The sequence below is a fragment of the Centruroides vittatus genome, unplaced genomic scaffold (assembly GCF_030686945.1).
Source record: "Centruroides vittatus isolate TY-2023 unplaced genomic scaffold, ASM3068694v2 contig_1450, whole genome shotgun sequence".
NCBI classification, from domain to species: domain Eukaryota; kingdom Metazoa; phylum Arthropoda; class Arachnida; order Scorpiones; family Buthidae; genus Centruroides; species Centruroides vittatus.
In genome coordinates this window covers 282,788-302,724 of record NW_027120902.1, presented here as the reverse complement: position 1 = coordinate 302,724, position 19,937 = coordinate 282,788, and the positions used below count along the sequence as shown (strand labels likewise).

The 19,937-nt window shown below is 32.7% G+C and overlaps 1 protein-coding gene across 1 annotated transcript in view; it reads right to left on the bottom strand.

Moving 5' to 3' along the window:
• Nucleotides 1-410: 410 nt before the first annotated feature.
• LOC136968346 (uncharacterized) overlaps nucleotides 411-19,937 on the bottom strand; it is an 80,739-nt gene continuing 61,212 nt past the window's right edge. Inside the window, 10 exon segments of the mRNA XM_067262349.1 lie at nucleotides 411-1,613; nucleotides 1,804-1,903; nucleotides 2,007-2,118; nucleotides 2,194-2,376; nucleotides 2,379-2,525; nucleotides 3,287-3,583; nucleotides 8,706-8,836; nucleotides 8,838-10,174; nucleotides 11,234-11,314; nucleotides 12,386-12,450. Of these exon segments, the coding sequence (XP_067118450.1) occupies nucleotides 1,544-1,613; nucleotides 1,804-1,903; nucleotides 2,007-2,118; nucleotides 2,194-2,376; nucleotides 2,379-2,525; nucleotides 3,287-3,583; nucleotides 8,706-8,836; nucleotides 8,838-10,174; nucleotides 11,234-11,314; nucleotides 12,386-12,450 (2,523 nt within the window). The 3' untranslated portion in view covers nucleotides 411-1,543.

Sequence of the window (19,937 nt, the reverse complement as noted above, 5' to 3'; positions counted from 1 at the left end):
CATACTATTTTTTCAAAAATAAATATAGAAAAGAATATTCTGAAATGAAACTGGAATATCAGTCGATATTAGTTGTGAAAAGGGAAAGTAAGGGGAAAAAAAGTACTTCTGTATCGTTTGATAGACGCTTTAAGTGAAAGTATTTATCGAATTTTGTCACGAAAATTAATTCGGTAAAAGTTTCAATTTTCGGAATTTCCTTTTCCCTGTTTTTTAGTATTTAAGATTTATTCTTTTGTATTGAATATATATCAAGTGTTTTCCGTTTGTAGAGGGAATGCTCGAGTTTGATCGATAAATATATTTTTAAAAGCATTTTTACTGACATCTCTGATAAAAGTACTTGAGAGAAAACATTGGTATCTAATGACAGAACCAGATGAAATAAATTTTACAAAAAATCACAAGAATTATCAGGGTTTAGGTGAGTATATATTTACAAACGTACATACACTCATACATGCTCGTAAACACACATACGAATACACATTCTCTGTGCAAGAAATATTGAAAAAATGTAAATACAACTTTTATTAACAAAACGGGTTAAATATCTTGAATTCTTCTTTTTTTCTTTTTCTTTTTTTTCTTAAGTAGAAGTTCTGACTTTCTGGCACAGTTTTAGCGAAGTCTTCGTTGTAACCTTTATGGAAAAACAGTTATCAATCACATTTTTTTTAATAATGTTGGAGTAGCTTAATTTATATAATTAAATTTTTGCTCTCCATCTTCTCAACTGATGAAATAAATATGACACGTTTATACCCTTTCTAATATATTAATCGAAGGCAACAACGAAGACTGTTCGCTAGTCAGGTGACAGATGTTGCAGACTAGATATTGGCACAAAATTAAAAGAAAGCTGAGTATTGCCTCCTCCATTTTGGTACCTTTTGACTAAAGTCCTTTCGGAGGCGTAGACTAGAAAAATCTTCAAGCGTCAATTAAAATCTAAAGGGGGTATTCCTCCTGTAACGAAATTCGTTGTGCCCTTAGGAAGCACGTTAAGTCTTCGAGTAACACGTACACATTGTGATTACACAAACAGTTCCTTGGTAGATAATTTTACATCAACATAAAAAACCCACATTGTTTTTCTCTTCTCTAAGTTTGACGAAAACGAAAAAACATATATAGGCTACGTACGAAAAATGACGTGAATGTCTATATATGTCACGATGCCTTTTCTTGGCAGATAGTACAGGTGCTCTGGATATATTTTTTTTATTTTTTATTTTTTATTTTTTGGTTCGTGCACACTTGATAGAGTATAGACCTCCTCAGTAGCTAAAAGCAAAAAACAAAACGAAAAAAAAATTCCTATGTCCTTCTCTGCAATTTGTCTGATTTGAAAAAAGGAGGAACAGTTTGTCAGACATACTTCCAGTCACACGGAACTAGAATCACATCAATACTGGAGGCTAAATTTTCTAAGGTCAAGCATTTGGCTCGTGTCCGGATGATGGCGATGTCGATTGTGCTCCCGTCAGCCATCTTCAATTCGATCAACCAACGGAATTTAAGTAAAGGTTTTATATCCCCGCTACTTTTTGGTGCTCTTTGGTTTCTTCAGACTATTCTGTTGGTTCCTCATTGCCTCATCCTTGGCTCCGCTGAAAGATGGAAAATGATGTTCAGTAAAGTTCACTTTTTCACCTGGAAAATAAAATGGACGAAATCAATTGTGCTCGAGACTTAATTCGAACCTATACCCACCACCTTTGTTCCAGTAGATATTTTGTAAGCTTTCGTTTTAAAGAGGGGGAATCGTTAAAGGGTTAGTTCTCTCAAAAAGGTACTTACAGGTAGCGAGTAAGATCTTCTATATCCACTAGCATGGAGTCCTGCTCCATGTGAAGATCGTCTCTCTCTAATAACAGACGCACTAGTTCTTCGTTTAAACCTATATTTAAAAAATATATATACACAATTTCAATATTAAATTCGCCTTACCGAAATTCTCTCGCAACCTCGGCTAAGCAATGATAAATGTTCTAAATTTATACCTTCTATTTGGGAATGTAAATCATTGACAATGACTTGTAACTGTGCAACGTTCATATCGGTTAAGATATGTCTACTTAGCCTATGTTTTCCATTAGGAAACGGAAGACCAACCTAAAAAAGAAACAGTTTTAACACGAGAAGTGTATTTTGATAAAAAAAGAAATCCTATAGGATAATTTATCTTACTATCTCAGCAATGGGAGATTTCTTTTTTCTCTGTCTCTCTACTTCCATTTGCATCCTAGCCATTTCTTTTGCTTGAGCGAGAGCCATTCTAGCCTCCGCTTGCAGGCGAGCATGGCGAGTAAAGAAATCTTCTTCAATCTCTTTCTTTTCTTCCTTCTTCTGGTGTGAGAGGAACGCAGATGACCTAATCTCCAACTTCTCTGGCGGTTGAAGAAGAACGAAGGACGTTGGCGCTTAGTATTGAGAGAAGGGAGGTTCTCTGTAGGTGCCTCATTGTTGTTATTGTTCAGGTTGTTGTTCGATGGTACCAGAGGAGTTGTGACAGATGAAGCCTAGTAAGAAGAAACTTTATTGGATAAAAAGAACGAATAATAAATAAAAAATTGATTACGTCAAATGAAAAAGGAATGAAAGATTGCTGCAGAGTTAACAGTCGATGAATCAATACATTTCTTTGAAGAAAACACTGCGGTATGTCTGATATTTTTTTAAAGAAATTTTTGAATTAATTTTTTCCAATCAGGCTTGCAACTGATGCTTTAATCTCACTAATTTTTTTTAAAAGCGTGCATTGTATCCTTTTATCTTTACTAATTTTTTAATTTATCATTTCTCTGAAAATTCCTCCAATCCCTGCAAATCTTAAGAGTTTGAAATTGATCTCATTTTTTATAATGGAATTGTTGTAAATTAACTTTATGTTTTGACTTTTTTTATATTCGAAACACATCGCTGTTACTGGATTTTTCCTTACGAAAAGTTATGCATTGTACATTATTCTTCTTCACTTTATTCTCTGAGGATTGGAGATTTACTACAGTACACTAGCAGAAAATGAAATTGTTTTTTTCTGTTTTTTTGCTAAGATAGTTTCAAGAGGATTTATCTTTCTGAAATAAATTCTTAAAATATATTCTTTTGTAATCAGGAAAGGGATATTCTCAGATTAAGTCAGCAAGGATCAATTTTTAAACATCCGATGAAAGATAATTATTTATATAAAACCGTACACCTAAATCAGCATTTTTAAAGAGAAAATACGAGGGGGAAAAAGTCGTTTACAGTCGAGCTAATAAATTAAAATTTGTCTCACCTTCTGATGTTCTGTTTCATCTTCGGAAGTAATTTGAGTATCTGTTGCTGTTGTATCTTGCAAAAGACATTTTGTCTCTTCTTTATCCGTTCCGGTCGAATTATCACCATCCTGATCGCTACCTTGGCTTTCCTGATCGCTGGCAGTCTCGTTCATAAAACAAATCTGCAAGTTCATCCCACTCTGAAGTCTAGTAGTAAGACTCGGTTTTCTCGTAACTCTTTCTCCAAGATAGTAATCTTCGCTATCTGAATCCATCGCTAGCTTTCTGCGAATTTCCTCGCGATCATTCCTCCTCTAGACATAAACAAGAAAGAAAAATATATAAATGTTTTAGTTAAAGGCGTTCGTACAAAAAGTTTAAGGGTGTATTTTTAAAAATCCACCTTAAAATTCCGCCAATCATCGCGCTATACAAAGAATTACAACCTTGATGTTTTATCATGCTTAAAATACTCTTGAACTTAGCCATGTTCAAACAATAATATGTTACGCGATCGTTCGACTAACTGCTCATGTAGACGTAGAAGCAACGTCCGGGATGTACTGTACGTTTATCATATTTGACCTCGATTTACTGCTACTCGATCATTACAAAATCGTAGAGGCATTAATTCGTATAAACTATACTTCAATACTGTTTAAGAAGTAGAAGCACAAGAGGAAGGTGATTAATATATATATTCAAACCTTATATTAGTAAAGAGTATAGTCACATTTCATTCTCGTCTATCGGGAAATTTAGTAGAATAGTTGAGGAAGTGAAATTCTTCTCACGTCAGCGAGCTGCCTTTAAAGTTCCCTGGAGGACTTTTTCATAAAAGGACGACGAAAGTAAGAAGCAATGGATGAAAGGCGACGCCGTCAGAAATTAGGAAATAAATAAAGTTAAGAGACAACTGGACTGAATCGATTAAATCTACATCCAAAAAGATCGCCCGAAGGAACCACAAACCGGTAGAAAGAAATTCGTCAAGATGAAATGATTTCCTTGTCGAGGGAAGCTTATGCAGCAAAAAAAGGGGAGAAGAAAATAGCAAAAATTATCTATTTACTAAAGTTCAACTGATAAATTTTGTCCTACGTACGCAATTAAAAGATAATTTAAGTGATTTTTCGAGCGTCATAGAGTAACTCGAATGCATTATTCAAAGTGAAGAATGATAATGTTTGAATACAGAAAAAAAAGGGCAGATGTATGAAGCGTTAAAGTTTATACACGTCTACTTTACGACGGCTGATTAGAGATAGTCCATTTAGAAAAAAGTTTTATGACCTAAGGTGTCGACAGTAAGCTTTAAAAAAAGGAAAGAAAAGAGAGGAAGAATGTTTACGTGTCCTGTTTACATTGAGTAAAGCATGCGCTATGTTTCCTTGATTCTAACCAAAGAATCGATACATATAGAGGCTGATTTAATGAAAATTGATTTTCTGGACAAACACCATATTGTCTGTGATTTTAAATAAGTGAGCATGTAAAAGAAAAATAGATAAATAAGTAAATATTGAGACTGATCGTTTGTCACTAAAAGCCTCGTAATAAATTTTTTGTTAGGTGTAATGCAGCGTAACAGTAAAACAACGTCAGACAGTATCGATGCTAAGCAAACACGATGAAAAATGCGATAGACAAATGATAAAAACTTTACTAGATTTCATTTTTTATCATAAAAAAAGAGCTCTTTGATTTATTTTATATATACTATCGATGGGAAAGATGTCGAGTAAACTCTTTACATCGTTGGTAGCCATGCCCGCCTAACACGTTTGCACCAGTAATAAATGCTCGGTTACCGATCCACAGAGGTAATCCCCAGTTATCCGACTCGGTAAGAAGAAGAGATTTTTGAACAAGAATAAGAATTGCCTGATTTTACTCAATACCTGAACAGATTTGATGCATCGAGCATTATAACGCCTTACATGCTCGTTTGATTAGATAAGTAGGACTTGAATTGATTCTTTGCATAAGAATTCATCCCCTTAAATAATTCATCTCCATGCTATTTGCTGCAAAATACAGTTTTATTTTATGTGGCGGATATTTTTTCTCTGCGCAGATTTCTGTTCTGCTTAATGGTTATAAATAGAACTAGCGCGATGAGGAATCCTTAGTTAAAGAGAAAAGGTGAAAAAAATGAGGTAAAACGTCTTTATTACTTCAAAGCATTAGAAGCAAAATATTTTTTTAAATATTAAAATTATACTTTTTTTTAGGAGCTTGAAGAATATATTGCTTTTAACTCAGTACAGCGCATTGTCTTTGTATTTTTGTTTTCGTTTTAAAAGCAATAAAACTTCGGCTCTTTATTTTGAGCACTAAAATTTCGATAGTTTGGAGCAATAAAATTACTGCATTATTGTTTTCAAGAAACAATAAGAAACAGACTTTTGCTACTGAAGCACTAAAACTAAGCAAACAAGTTTTTTTTGGTACAATAAACAATACTAATCTTGTTTTTGCTATTTGAAATAAAAAAGAATTATTCGATTGCTCTAACAACTTTTTATTTTTAAAATATTAAAAAAAACATGTTTTCTGCATATTAAAAGCGTCCTTTTAATTTTTTATAACTTTTTTTTGTATTTTAGAACACCAAAATATTATTTTTTTTATTGCTTTTTGGAGCACTTAAGACGTCGCTATTATTGGAGCATCAAAAGCAGAGTTTTTAGAGCACTAAAAACAAATAATTTATTCTACTTTCGATGCAAAAAAATATCATATTTTTGGCATTTGAAATAATAAAAATCGATATATTTATTTTCTAAAACATTAGAACATAATCTTTTACTTTCATCAAAAAGAACAATCTATTTTTGGAGTACTCTAAACACAAAAATTCCTTTATGTTTCGAGTAGTAACGAAAGAACAACTGCAACCTTTCTATTTTTCTTCTGTTTGACTGTACAAAATTAATGTCAAGTTGCGAATAAAAAGAAATTTATAAGAATAAATTAAAGATTAAAAGAATTTTCAATTTTCCCCTTCTCCTCTTCCCCCTCCTCCTCGCTCTCTCTTTTTTATATATAATAAAATAAAATATTAAAATCAACTACGTAAGACTTCTTGAAGATCCGACATGTGACATAAGATTTAATACAAAAATTGGATTTGGCTTCTCTTAAGCAGACGGAAGCATCTTTCATCTGCTCGACGATTCACCTGCATTTCTTTTCTAGTAGTTTGTTAGAATGGTAGTGGGTTCGACGAGTAAAATATTTAGCAAAGAGGCCAAATTGCTGATAAAATTTTCAAAGGAACTTGTCCCGAAAAACCATCCTTTCTCCCTTCAATGAGTGGATAATAAAATAGAAGTAAATTAAGAAGAAAAGAAACTTAAATATATATTTAAAAAATATACTTATAAATATTATATCTAACATCAAATTAAAAAGAAAATGTATTCAAGTATCCGGAATGTTGCAATACGTGTGTGTATACTAAACTAGAATATTCTTAAAATTTAATATTTATAAAATAAATTTCGGATGGTGTTTGGTGTATAAAAGCCTCGAAATAAGTACGTTTAAAGGATGAGACAGTAACGTAATTAAATAAATGATATTGGTTAGATTTAGAGGGGCAAAGTTTAAGTGGAGCAATTATGTTTACTAGCGCACACGATCGCCCATGTCATCTGTTAGTCATCACTTTTCGAATGGTTTTATCGTCGCACTAAAAATACAGCTGTTGAAAAATTTTAATGATGTAAATAAATTAAAATTCGTTAAATTATATTTCATACATTTAATATATTTACTAAATATCTACGCGCACTTTTTTTGCCGTCTGAAGCTGTTCGTGTTTTTGTAGTAAGTTTAATAATCGAAAAATAATTGAAAGATTGCGATCCGAAAGAAGGTTAACTACATTTTTTGTATAGAAAAATGCTGTTCATCAGTTACCAAAAAACGTGCAACGACTAAACTTTTAATGTAGTAAAAAATAAAATAAGAAAAGATTGTTTTATCACTTCAAAAAATGTAGTGATAAATAACGTTTTAAAAACGTAACACTTTGCTTTTAATACTCCAAAGATAAAAAGTTACTTGTAAAAAAATACAAGTCAGATATAAAACGATTTTTCCTTTAGTTCGGCCATATTATGTGAACTTACAGTACACAACGACTAAACGTTATCAGCGTAACATGACGAAGATTTAAGGGTTTAAACAGTAAAAGTACAACTCACCTCACAAATATCATCTATGTAACTAAGTGTATATAAACTACATATGTAATTTCGATCGAAAGACCAAACAGGAAACGCTTTCCTTTCGACACACTTCATCCCTCCTGAGAAAGAGGAGAGTAGAGGCGTAACTGCTTAGAAAGAAGTTTTACTCATTATAATTCGATAAGACATCGACCGTGTTTATATTTGACTCAGTTGTTTTTACAAATGCGAATCGCTTGGATAAACAAAAGTGATTAAACAATTCTTTTCCCCAATAGGGTAAACCGAAAACGTATCGGAAAGTCAGGAAGCGGGGTAACAATCGGATATGACATCACGACCGCCTTTCCAGAAACTAAATTACTAAATGAATGCCTTAACAGGAGTCACGCTCTCAGCTTAGGTTGCGTAGTGCTATGTTACTTCTATATAGTTGTCAAAAATTGGGGAAATAACAATGTAAATGATTTCTTTTTACTGCGACAACATTGTTCAATCTTTAATCTACGATCCCATTAAAAAGAAACGTGAGCGGGAGACGAAACTCTTAATCCCTATCCTCATCCTCCCCCATGTATTCTACTGACGTCATTTCCGCTAAAATTTCGGCTATAATTTTTATTTATTTATTTATGAAGTGGGTTTAAAACTTTCTCGCTTCTACACTCGCCAGGCAATTCTTTAGTAAAGAGAGGATAATAAAACGAAAGTAATTAACTAATTCATTAATGAGGAAACAAAATTCTATTAACGTCTCACTAGCTATTATTACGAGGAAAATCATTATTTTAACACTTTTATAATGTTAAGAAGATATTTTTAATGTGGATTTTACTTTTTATTCTATGCATCGATATTTTTCTCTTTAGTTTAATTATAAATTTTTATTTTATTTTTTTTAAATATCCCAACGTAAAGAGAACTATTAGTTCTACCGCATTATTATTTTAATTATCTAAAAATTTCTAAGTAATTTCCTGCATAATATTAGTCATTTTTATTTAGAAAACCCATCGAAATGACTAGAAATAATTTTTTAATGAATAAATATTAACTTTTACACTCTATTTATTAATAATTTTTTGGGCATTATTCGCGCAGAAAATATTTTAATAGAGATTAGATAATGAAACGAGGTATTTATTTTTTGTGTTCTACTTTATGACTAATTATAGATAGAGTCTATTATCTTCTTTAATTGGGAAATTCAAGGACGTGAAATTACATAGACACTTACTCTTTTCAGCCAGTCGTCTTCTTTAGCAGCTCGAGTCAGATGAGCCTCCATGGCTACCCAGTCTATTGTAGGCATGGCCGTCTCAATGTTATACACATCAAAATCTCCCAACTGATCGGGAAGATTTCTGTTCCACTCGAATTTTAGGCGTTAATTCGACAGCGTTATTATCTTCGGGTGTTAAGGAGGAAGTGATGACGTCACAGTTATGATTTTCGTCACCAAAATAGGGAGGAGGCACACAAGCTCCGTTGGCATCTAAAGTCCCGGTTAATAAATCTACAGGAAGTCCATTCCTCTGAGAATCGTTGATCCTTTCGGGGCAACGAACCATGTTAGCGGGTGAATCCTGTAGGATTTTTAATAAATCCTCCGCCCGCTGTTCACACCGTTCTGTAAATTCTTGTTCCCTATTATCCTGAGTATTTTCTACTTTATTCGGTGTGATAGATTTTTCCTCCGTTTCGTGTACGTTCTGCGATTTTTGCCAATCTTCTCCGTGATTCCATCCGCTACGGTTCCTTAACTGATGCTGATATTCTTTGGTCATGTTACGCGGCAGAGATTCCACAGTGTTCAAAATTTTCGATTCCTCGAAAGAAGTCGAAAACTGTTCGGAATTAAATTCTCGAATGTTTATCTTTTCTTGCTGAACAGTGTCCTGAACGAGGCACTGAATATCATTATGCTTGCTCAGAGGTATCGAGAAATTGTTGAATGCTTGGTTGGAAGCTATGTTCACGTCTAAATCCGAAGAACAACTAATATCACTCATGGGACTAACATCGTTAGTATCTGGCCCACTACCCGAACTCGGAGACTTTGTAGCGTCGAGGGGCAACACATCCGGAAGATTATTACCTTTCTGGAGGCCTTCCGTCAGTTTCGGAGACTCTGACGAGGGATTGCAGAAGACCAAAGTGGGATTCGCTTTCTCATCCGAACTCCTCCTATCCAACTGTGTGTCAGCGTATTGCTTCTCGTCTCCGATGTATAATTGGTCCCTAGTATTATTTTCCAAAAAGTTATTATTATTGTAAGTATTCTCCAGAACGTAGCAATCCTTTCCGGCTTGATCTGACATATCTGAGGAATCGGAGAACAAAGAATCTTCACTATCGATGTCTTCGGGATCAACTTCGGGGCTGCTAGCGTTGCAATGATTGTTGTTATTATTGTTATAATCTTCGCTTAAATCTTCGAAGTCGTCCTCCTCTTCTAAACTTTTCTTCAAGTTCCTTCCAGTTAGCAAAGGACTAGTTTCTGTATATTCCAGATCGGATAAGCTATCGTCTTCAGTAGTTCCGTTCTTGGATATATCTTCTGGAGATGACAAAGACATGGCCTGATCGCTCATATCTTCCAAGGGCGATGCTAAATTTGGATTGTAGCCACATTGGGATGTTTTTGTGGGTGACGGGCTCGACTGTTGATTGTGATTCTGGAAGAAATGCCATCCCTGTTGTATTCTGTAAGATATTAAAAAAGTAGTTGGGAATAAATAAAGATTGTAAAAGTTTTAATACGAGTCGAAAACGAAGGAGGTAATTAAGACTCCGGAAGCAAGCTTCATTAACGCTCCAGTTTTAATTAAACTCTTAACGACCTGGAGGGGATTACTCCCTCGCTAAGCCTAATTACAACAGACAAATGCCAAATATGAACATCGCATTCGCATCTTACATCACTCTACAAGCTTCATATTTTATTTAGATTTTCTTTATTCAGAGTGTAAGATTTCTCTGTAACGAAATACTAATCCCTATTTCCAGATTAAGTACTGTACATGTCGACAACTATAATTTAATTAAAGAGAATGGCTCCTAATTATCAAAACAGCCCCTTAAGATAACAAAGGAAAAAAAATTAACAAATCTCTTAGACAGCAGATAAACCACTTTTTAATTAATTTCTACTTTAAGTGTAAAACGATACAGTGTAAAATGAGGCTAGAAAACCGGATGAAAAATTTGAAACTTCTGTAAACCCATGCTTGCTTGTAGAGCGGTGTAACCTACATACAGTATTTTAAATTTACAAAGTTCGTTTACGTGGGGGAAAGAGTGTATAAAAAGAAGAATTTTTTATTCTACTCCCCCGTAATTTTTTTGAAAAATTTTTGACTGGGCAATACGACGAAGCTGTTAGGTTTAATTAGGCCATCTCCTCCATACTGGTTTATGGGGATTTAAAGAAAGTCGTGATCTTGCATTAAAAACACGAGTATAGCGAAACTCGTAATTCATTCTGCTTTTACGTAAACTAAGTTGGCTCCTATTTTTTTACTATCACGAAATCTAACGAGAGAAAGCCGTTTAATTAAATTACCGAAGAAGATATTGTTGCTACTAAAAAGCTACAATCAGAAAGGAGAGAAATGAAAGCAATTTAATTGAGTAGTTCTTTACTTAAACACAAGAAAAGAACTTTTTTTTCCCTTCAGAGAAATCCCCTTTTTTCTATTTTTTATCTAAATTATTATCGTAATAGACATTTTCGGATTAAGATTAATATTTAGAAAATTTCACCTGATTCCACTGGGAGAGACTCTATAGCCAGATCGAGTCCTTAAACTGCTGACTTTATCTTCGTTCTGTTGGTTTAGTTGGCTGCAGGAGAAATAAAAGTTACAAGAACATAAAAAACGAAGAAACACACAAAACAAATATCTATAAAGATTAAGTTTATTTTGTCTCACATAAAGTTATGAGCCGTTATAACTTATACAAACGAAGGAATGTAATAGCGACACACATTACAGTAATGAAGTATAGATTTTTTTCCATTTATATATTTTTCTATTAATTCTAATTGTATAAACGTGTGAATTTTATTAATTAAACCTTAATATATTATAAAAATCCCTCAATTTATATTTTTCTTCGGCCGAAGCCATACCCTTTATTTAAAACAGTATTTCTTAACAGATGTATATAATAACTTGTGCAGCATCTGTTTCTAAGTTTAAGGTCAGTGGGTGGTAAACAGCAGATTTAAAGTTTCGCCACCCCGAGAGAGAGGCCCTCCTACCCCTAGATGAGTGATGAATTCCAACTCGAATAAGTATAAATGAGTCTAGATCTCGAATTAGACGTTTGGAATTATAAAGAGGAACATAACAATGCTAGAAAGCTCTTAAAGATTAAATTGAAATATTGCAGCACGTAAATCCATTAAATAAATGTGATAGATTTTCGGAAGAGACCCGCACAAGATCGTCTACTCAATACAAGAGAGTCGCTACTAAAGACATAAAAGAAACCTAGAGGAAAAAAAATGCCCTCTTTCCATGCCACAAAGAAGCATAGAAACTCGTCCTTTGACAAATCGACCGACAAGATGCATTTCTCCCTTTTATCCCGCAAGAGGATATTGAACTGAGGATGATGTCTTTCAACTTGGTCGAATCAACACGCGAAGCAGCGTTTAGTGGAAATTAACCGAATCGTGGGACATCATCTGGCTATCTCATTCACCTCTATTGTGTTTGAAATTCTCGGAAGCGGAAATAGATTCCGGCCACTGAAAGAGGTTGAGGGGGTATTATTATAGCTTCGGAAACTACATATTAGATTTGTTCACCCTTGACTCCACATCCCTCTTATCAATATAAATCCTGCTTAATAAAGCCTACAGATGCGCATTATATGCCAAATTCTACAAGCATTTTTCATACTTACTTTTGTAAGAGAAATCTGTCTTCGTGAGAAGTCCGGATGCTTCGTTTCAATCTCATTGCGTCTTCCTATACGGGGAGAGAAATATATATACTGTATTTAAAAATAAAGGTAAATAAGTACGTTAATTTTAAATTAAGAATGTAAAAGAAGCTTAAATATGAAGAAAGAATAATATATTAGATAAATAACTTAAGATATTATAAATGTTTAATGGCTCAGGAAGGGAAAAATCTTACATAAAATCGAAGCTCATAACCTGAAGCCAGCCACATTCTTAAACACGATTCAATTTATAATACATGCAAGGGAGGGGAAAAAAATTAAAGTAAGTTTCTATCAGTGTCTCGTCTTAGAAAATTTAAATAAAGTGCAGTTACGTACTGTACCAACATATTTATAAAGAAAATGCGTTTTAAAAGTTCGTCTCCGAGCAATATTTCGAACTAGATCGGCGTATTGTGCGAGATGGAAAATGTTATCATGACAAAACGAGCATCTTATCTCTTAATATTCTCCACTTTCATCGATATACTCTCTTGATATTACTAATGGATAATATAGCCAGAGCCATTAAGGAGAAGCCATATTGAAGAAGAGCTTCGATGCATAATGAAGCGTTTCTTTTAATGACAAGGCAAGCTTACCCAATGATCCTACCAGAAATCAATCTTGGAGCTGTTAATAAATGAAATATATACATTTTGATAATAAGATTTTAAAAAAGAAAATCTCGCTTTTCGTTATGTTGATGGCTCCTGCTTCCATTTCCCCTCTTCTTAGGCTTTTCGGAAGGCATTTGTCTTAATTAATGGTGTTCGTAACTGAGAATAGATGCTCTGTCTCTTCCTTCTTCGCTTCCATCTAGCATAACTGCGGTTCATTCATCTCTAATTTGTTAAAAAAATTATAAAAATATATTCTCGGAAGTAAAACTTTAAAGTTTTAAGAATCTTGAATAAAATCCGGTATTTCCAGCACGTAATTCCATTTTTCCATCCCAGCAACAACGTGTTAATCAACTAACTAATTAAATCTTTCAACAGAGCGGAACTTAACGGAAATCAGAAATCATAATTTATTTTTGCTGCAACAATGGTTTGCAAAATTATGATGATGTTCACGCATGCTCATTTAACGTCTATCATAGCAACATCATCATTAAAATGGGCTTAAACGTCTTCATTATTCTATCCAATATAACAATAAAAAAAAGCTTATCGTGGAGAGAAATATTTAAACAAGTTTAATTCACAAAAGATTATACCCGCGTGAGCTTAATGCCTTTATTTTAATAATAGCAGAAAGTTAGACTGCATTTTTGACATTAAATATAGATTTTTCATTGTTTTTCACTTATTTATTTATCCTTAACGACTCACGCAAAGGCTCAATAAAGAGTCGTATCTGGGCTTACGCTTCTCGAATTTAACACAGAAATCAGATAACAAAAACAGGATGAATGAAGAGTTTCGAATAAACAAGGAAGTCATCTACGATATTTATTTAAAAATTAATCAATTTTAAACAAAATAATTTGAATTTTTAAACGTTAATAATTCCAATTTTTTGCAGTTTCGATTTTTTTTCCGCTTCAAATAATTAACAACTCAGCATTAAAAAATAAACAAAGGGTCTGAAATTCCCATTAAATAAATAGTTTTAACAAAAATGCATACACAGCAACCAAACAGAAAACATTAGCAAAGCATTTTTTAATCTTAAATAAAAAAAAGCACAGCACTTAAAGAAGGATTCCCATAACAACAGAAGGGAAAAACATTATAGAAATTGAAAATAAAAACATAATTTTAATTGGTTTATTGTTGAAATTGGTCAAATATAAAGTTTAAAAATAGAACAATTTAAAATTCACGCTACAAAAAATTTGATGTATGCAAATATACTTTAAAGTTTAATTATAAGATAAATTATGAATTCAGAAAATAATCGATAATATATAATTTAATTGTAAGTGATAAAGTATGGAGAAGTGTATTAGATTTTACTGTAGATAGTGATATAAAAATATACTGGTAGATAATTTAATTGTAAATTGTACAAACCGACAAAGAGACAAGAAGAGCTTTTGAGAATCTACTGGCAAAAAATATGTTTTTTTTTTTGTTTTTTACTTAAAGGGTGACAAGAAGATAATATTTTACCTTTTTTTAGTACTTAAAAAAGTAATTTTTTTTATTTATTTATCTACTTTAAGTAACAAAAAGGGAACAGACAAACGAACACAATTTATAATAAACAATACAAGAGTATGGAGAAGCGTGTGTAATATATCATCGCCTCATCTCGATTGCAATAAATCAGACGTTTATAATATGAAAACTGTAAATGAAATGACATATAAATGGCAAATAAACAATTTCTTGTTTGTTCTATTTTTTTTTTTCGTTTTAATAATTTATCCAACCGTTACAAAATCTCATATTTATGTAAATTTGTCCGAGGTCAGCCGTAAACGTGCGATAGATAGGAGAGGGGTAGAGGAAAAAGAATTCCAATGTTCAGTTGAAGTTGACAACTTATTGAGTGCAGGAACATGTCAACATGACTAGACCAGCTGCGCCAGTTTACACCACTTCTCGACAGAGAACACCATCGACAAATAAACCACCGATAAAATGGGGTGATGTGAATATCGAATTATTTGCTAGATATATATATATATATATATATAAAATTTCGATAAAATTCATATAAATCAATAAGGGAGCGACGAAGTGAAAGATTTTAGTAAATCGAGACAAGAGAGTGGTTTGCATATGTAAACTTGTATCAGAAGGGGACAAAATGCGAGAGGTCTCTTTCTCATTTGGCCCTTTTTTATGGTCAAAGTCGAACAATGTAGCAAACAAGTCGATTACTCTGCCGCATCTGGTCGGAGATAACATCGCTCCAGCCAAAACAACATCCTAATAACTTACACAGACATGGCAGAACGGTAAATTGGTCCGGTCCTATTCAACCTCGCAAAGCTTTCGATTCCCTTCTACATCTACTCTACGTAGACTCAAACTCCTACTTTAATCGAAATCTTTTATACGCGTCTATATGTATATGTTATAAAAAATTTACAATTTATAATCCAATTCTATACTACAAATATACGAAATTTAATTCATAACAGTGGAAGAGAAAAAAAAGAAGAAGAAAGATATATTCTAAGCAGAAAACGAATCTTCTACAGATGGAGGTGACTGCAATTGACATCTACACTCCTTGTAACCATAGCAACGGTATCTTGACCTCCTCTGCTAAGTGCTCCGATTCGAGACCGCAGATGAAGCACGTGACTACCATAGCATTAATTCGGTGCACCTCCAGAGGCTAACGAACGCGCGTGCTGGCGTGAAACGTCATCTGAATTATTCACCGATTGCCATAGCAGTATTTACGACAATAATTAGCGTAAGTTATTCAAAAGTGAAAATCCTGACTAAGCATTAATTCGTGTTAGAAAACGGAAAATATCTTTTGCGGCTCTTCTAACTTTAGACTTATTTGCTTTATCTCTAGCCAAAATGTAACGACAATATAAATCTGTCCGAGTCTAGATAAGGAAAATATATATCAGATAAAAACGGTGTTTTCTTCCAGATAATTTCTTTCTTTTTTTATTTTATTAAATGATATAGAAGTTTTATGAATGGCCTTTCTAGTTTTCTACTTAACCGAGAGAGGAGATGCTCTTCTTTTTCCGAGCGAGTTGTTTATCGCCTATACAAGAGAATTCATAGTGATAGACTGCACAGATGTTGTACTTGGAATTCATTTATGTTTTATATAACTAATTGGATTATAACAATATGGTAGCAGATGTTTGGGTGACGTCGACACTGAGAATAGAAGGCGGATGAGACTTAATTAGACTCTAAAGGTTAGTACGCCCTAAGTCCATTAGTTGCATCTGTGCAACAAAATTTCTAATTCGTCACCCGGAAATTTTTCAAAATTTCTGAATGAAAATGAATATATAAATATAACGAAAATCCAATCGAGTAAAATTAATAATATAAATTTCTCCTCATTGTTTGTTTAAGAGCGGGAAGATAAACAAATTCTAGTTCAATGACCGTCACAATCTTTTTGATAAGATTAAAGCTTAGAATAACAATTCATTTTGAATTCATCTGGTTTAAATCAAGTTCGTTATGCTACGGCAATTCGTTTGTTTATAATTAGCAACGAATATTGCCGGATTAAAGCGCTGGAATGGGGGATTATCTGGAGAGTATTTTAAGCAATTTTCAATTGATTCTTCAAACTTGAAAATATTTGCATATTTTCTCTTATTTCGTTTAACAAATCCACTCATTAGGACACGCGATATTAGCGACCAATAATTGGATGTACAACAATGAAGACAACTATCTCTCGAGAGGATATTTACCCATGTCGACTCATCCAAGAGCTAAGCTATAAAGGGCCTCTGAGACCGTCTCGTATTTCTTGACTCAACCTATCTATATCCATAAATTTAACCTGTAGACCAGCAGACATCTTCCTAGACTGGATGATAATATTCATAACTTTATCCTCATTTAATTAATATTCGTGACGGGAGCAGGCGTGATTTTTCTTTTTCTGTTTTTTTTTTTAATTCGACGTGAGGGGAGAGAGTCGTTCTCCAACCGGAGACACTTTACATAGCGCAGGGGTGACTCAATGTCAACACCGAGACTGGAATGTTGAAAGCCACAAAAGCATCCATTCACAGCTATCGGGGTCAGCAGATGTTGACTTTGGTCCTTGGGTTATTTCTCACGTTACTTTAATGACGTAACCGGTGACGTAAAGCATACAAAATCTCTTAAAACGCGTGTGTTAGAGAGATTTAATGATTTTTCCTTGCGCTTTTCGTGAAATAAAAGCTTGCGTGACGTCATTTTTCCTATTACTGCTTCCGCATTCTCGGACATGCCTTTTATTACCCGAAATAGGAGATTGGCTTCAGAGATGACTTCAACCGAGTTGTAACTGATACGGTAGCTAATTACTTAATTGTTAAGAATAAAATGAAAAGATTTTCGTAACAACTTTCAGCAAATCTACTGATTACAAAACTTCACATTAGATAAGTAGCATTTGCTATGCAGTGGAGAAATTTATGAAAGATAAATCGCGCGAAGTCTAATCTCCTGCTCTTGTAGGGAACTGCATTAAATTCTTAATATTCTTTCGTTTACATGATAGAATTTAATGAAAATTATGATAATTTCAGTTAATTCCGCTTCCTTTTATACCACATCGAGTGAGACAAGAGCATATATTCTTAGTTAAAACGCGTAAAATGGCTAGCGATTTTAAAATTTTATTTAAGCTTAATATCAAATAATAATAATATAATTAATTGATTAGAAGATTGTAAGAAAAAATTGTACATGCCGCAAGAATTCTACATTATTCCTTCGTTTATTTGTAAGGTTACGAGGCAACAAAGAAAAACACACAAAAAAAATTTTATAGTTAGGCTTCTCCTCAATGCAGCTATTTCTGCGGTGAAGCCGATCATCCAGGTGCTATAACCATCATCGTACAGAAAGTGTCGCATAAAGGCTTTTTTACGATATCAATCTTTTTTTTTTCTAAAAAGATAGCGAGGAAGAAAACAAGACTCTTAACAATTACGTAGAGAGAAAGTATTTCCTCCTCTTATAATACTGGCATTTAGAGATAATTAGCGTCTAGACTCAAGTAAATTAAATTATTATTTCCTCATAAACATCACAACATAATAATTAATTATAAAACGACGAATTAGGAAATATCTGAAACTACCATATTATTGTCATTAGGAAAGCCTATAATGACTGTGCAAGTCACTACAATCGCCTGTTGCTGCCAGTCCGGATAATCGATGGGTCTTTGCGACGCCACATCCACCAGCGCATGCGTTATATACCATTAGAAACAGTAAACATTTATTACGAGAAACACGCGAAATATCAATTGTGACTTCACCTAATTCGCATGGGTTACAATTTTTCAATATATCACTAAATATACTCTATTAAAAAGCATTACGCTTGAACTATCGACCTTCCTAACTAGACAGCTTTCCAGCAATTAAAAAGGCACGTTCTATATTTAGAAACATTCAAAAATATCTCATCTGCATATAGACAAAAAACAGTGGTGGAGAATTATTTCCATCCATTGTATGCAAAGTCGATATATTTTACTTTCCAATATCAATAATTTACATATAGGAATGGTTAATATTTATAATACAGGAAAAATATATTCCAGGATTATTCAAACGCATCTGGAAATATTCAAAAATTTACTCTAGAAAAGATTAAAATATATTTATATTAGAAAAAATTTTAAGAGAAATCTAGGTCATCCAATCACAAGCTGCACATTTAAACAGTAAATAACACCAACACACTCTAGAGTTATTCATTTAGGACGTTGCTTACTATCTACAAAACATAAGAATTTATAATAATGTATACATTTAAGCCACACCAGAGACTAAACAATATTGAATTTAAATATTAAATTGTACTATGCAATGATAAAGCATACAGTTTATTTACCACACATTAAACATGCACACAGTAAAATATCACTCATAACTTTCGAGATAATAATAATAATACTCGAAACGCATTAAAATCTACAAAATGTTCATTTATTCGAGCGTATTTCAAGCGTTTATTAGCAAATTTATACAAAAATAGCATCATTTGTGTTATTATAAACAGTTTATATTATTCAATAAATTAAATAAATAAGCACATTCAGAAGCTTTGGATTTACTAAATTATGCACAGACAAACAGACGAACGATGTAAAATTCGTACAAATATCATTTAAGCAAATTAAACACAGTATAAAATAATGTAAACACACTCAAAAAACTGTAAATTTATACAATAAAAAAATTATTGTATTTTTATGCAGTGTTTTCGCATTCAAAACTTTCTCCATAACAAGTTCCTATCATTCTTTGCAGCTATTTTTTCGTATTCGCAGTCATTCTAGGAATTAAATTTAATTAAGAACCATTCAGAAATATCCTAACAAACAATGAAAAAATCAAATGATAAATAATTCATAAATAGAGTTAAGCTTTAAACATAAACAAAAAAATCATTCTAATCTTGTTACATTGATTGCATTCTTAAAAATTTTTGGAAAAAACAAAATAAAAAATAAAAATAAAAATTCATTTTTATAACAAACTAAACTTTTGCCTCCAAGCAATTTTTTATATTCAAATTCAACATGCATTTATATATATATATATATAAATATACGTAGGATCTGTATAGGATCATAAGCAATAAATAAATAAATATTCTAAGTATAACTACTTTCTATTTTAAGTTCAGTTATATAATTTACAAAAATACCAAGAAAAAAAATCTATAACAGTTATGTATTATGCACTTTCTTCCATTATTTTTCGGTTGGGCCAAGAAAAATAAGCGATTTAGTGATTCTCTAACGGATAGTTGACTCAGCTAAACTGGAAAAAGGTGACTGATCCATCGATAACTGTACAAATTGAATTGGCAGAGAAGAATAG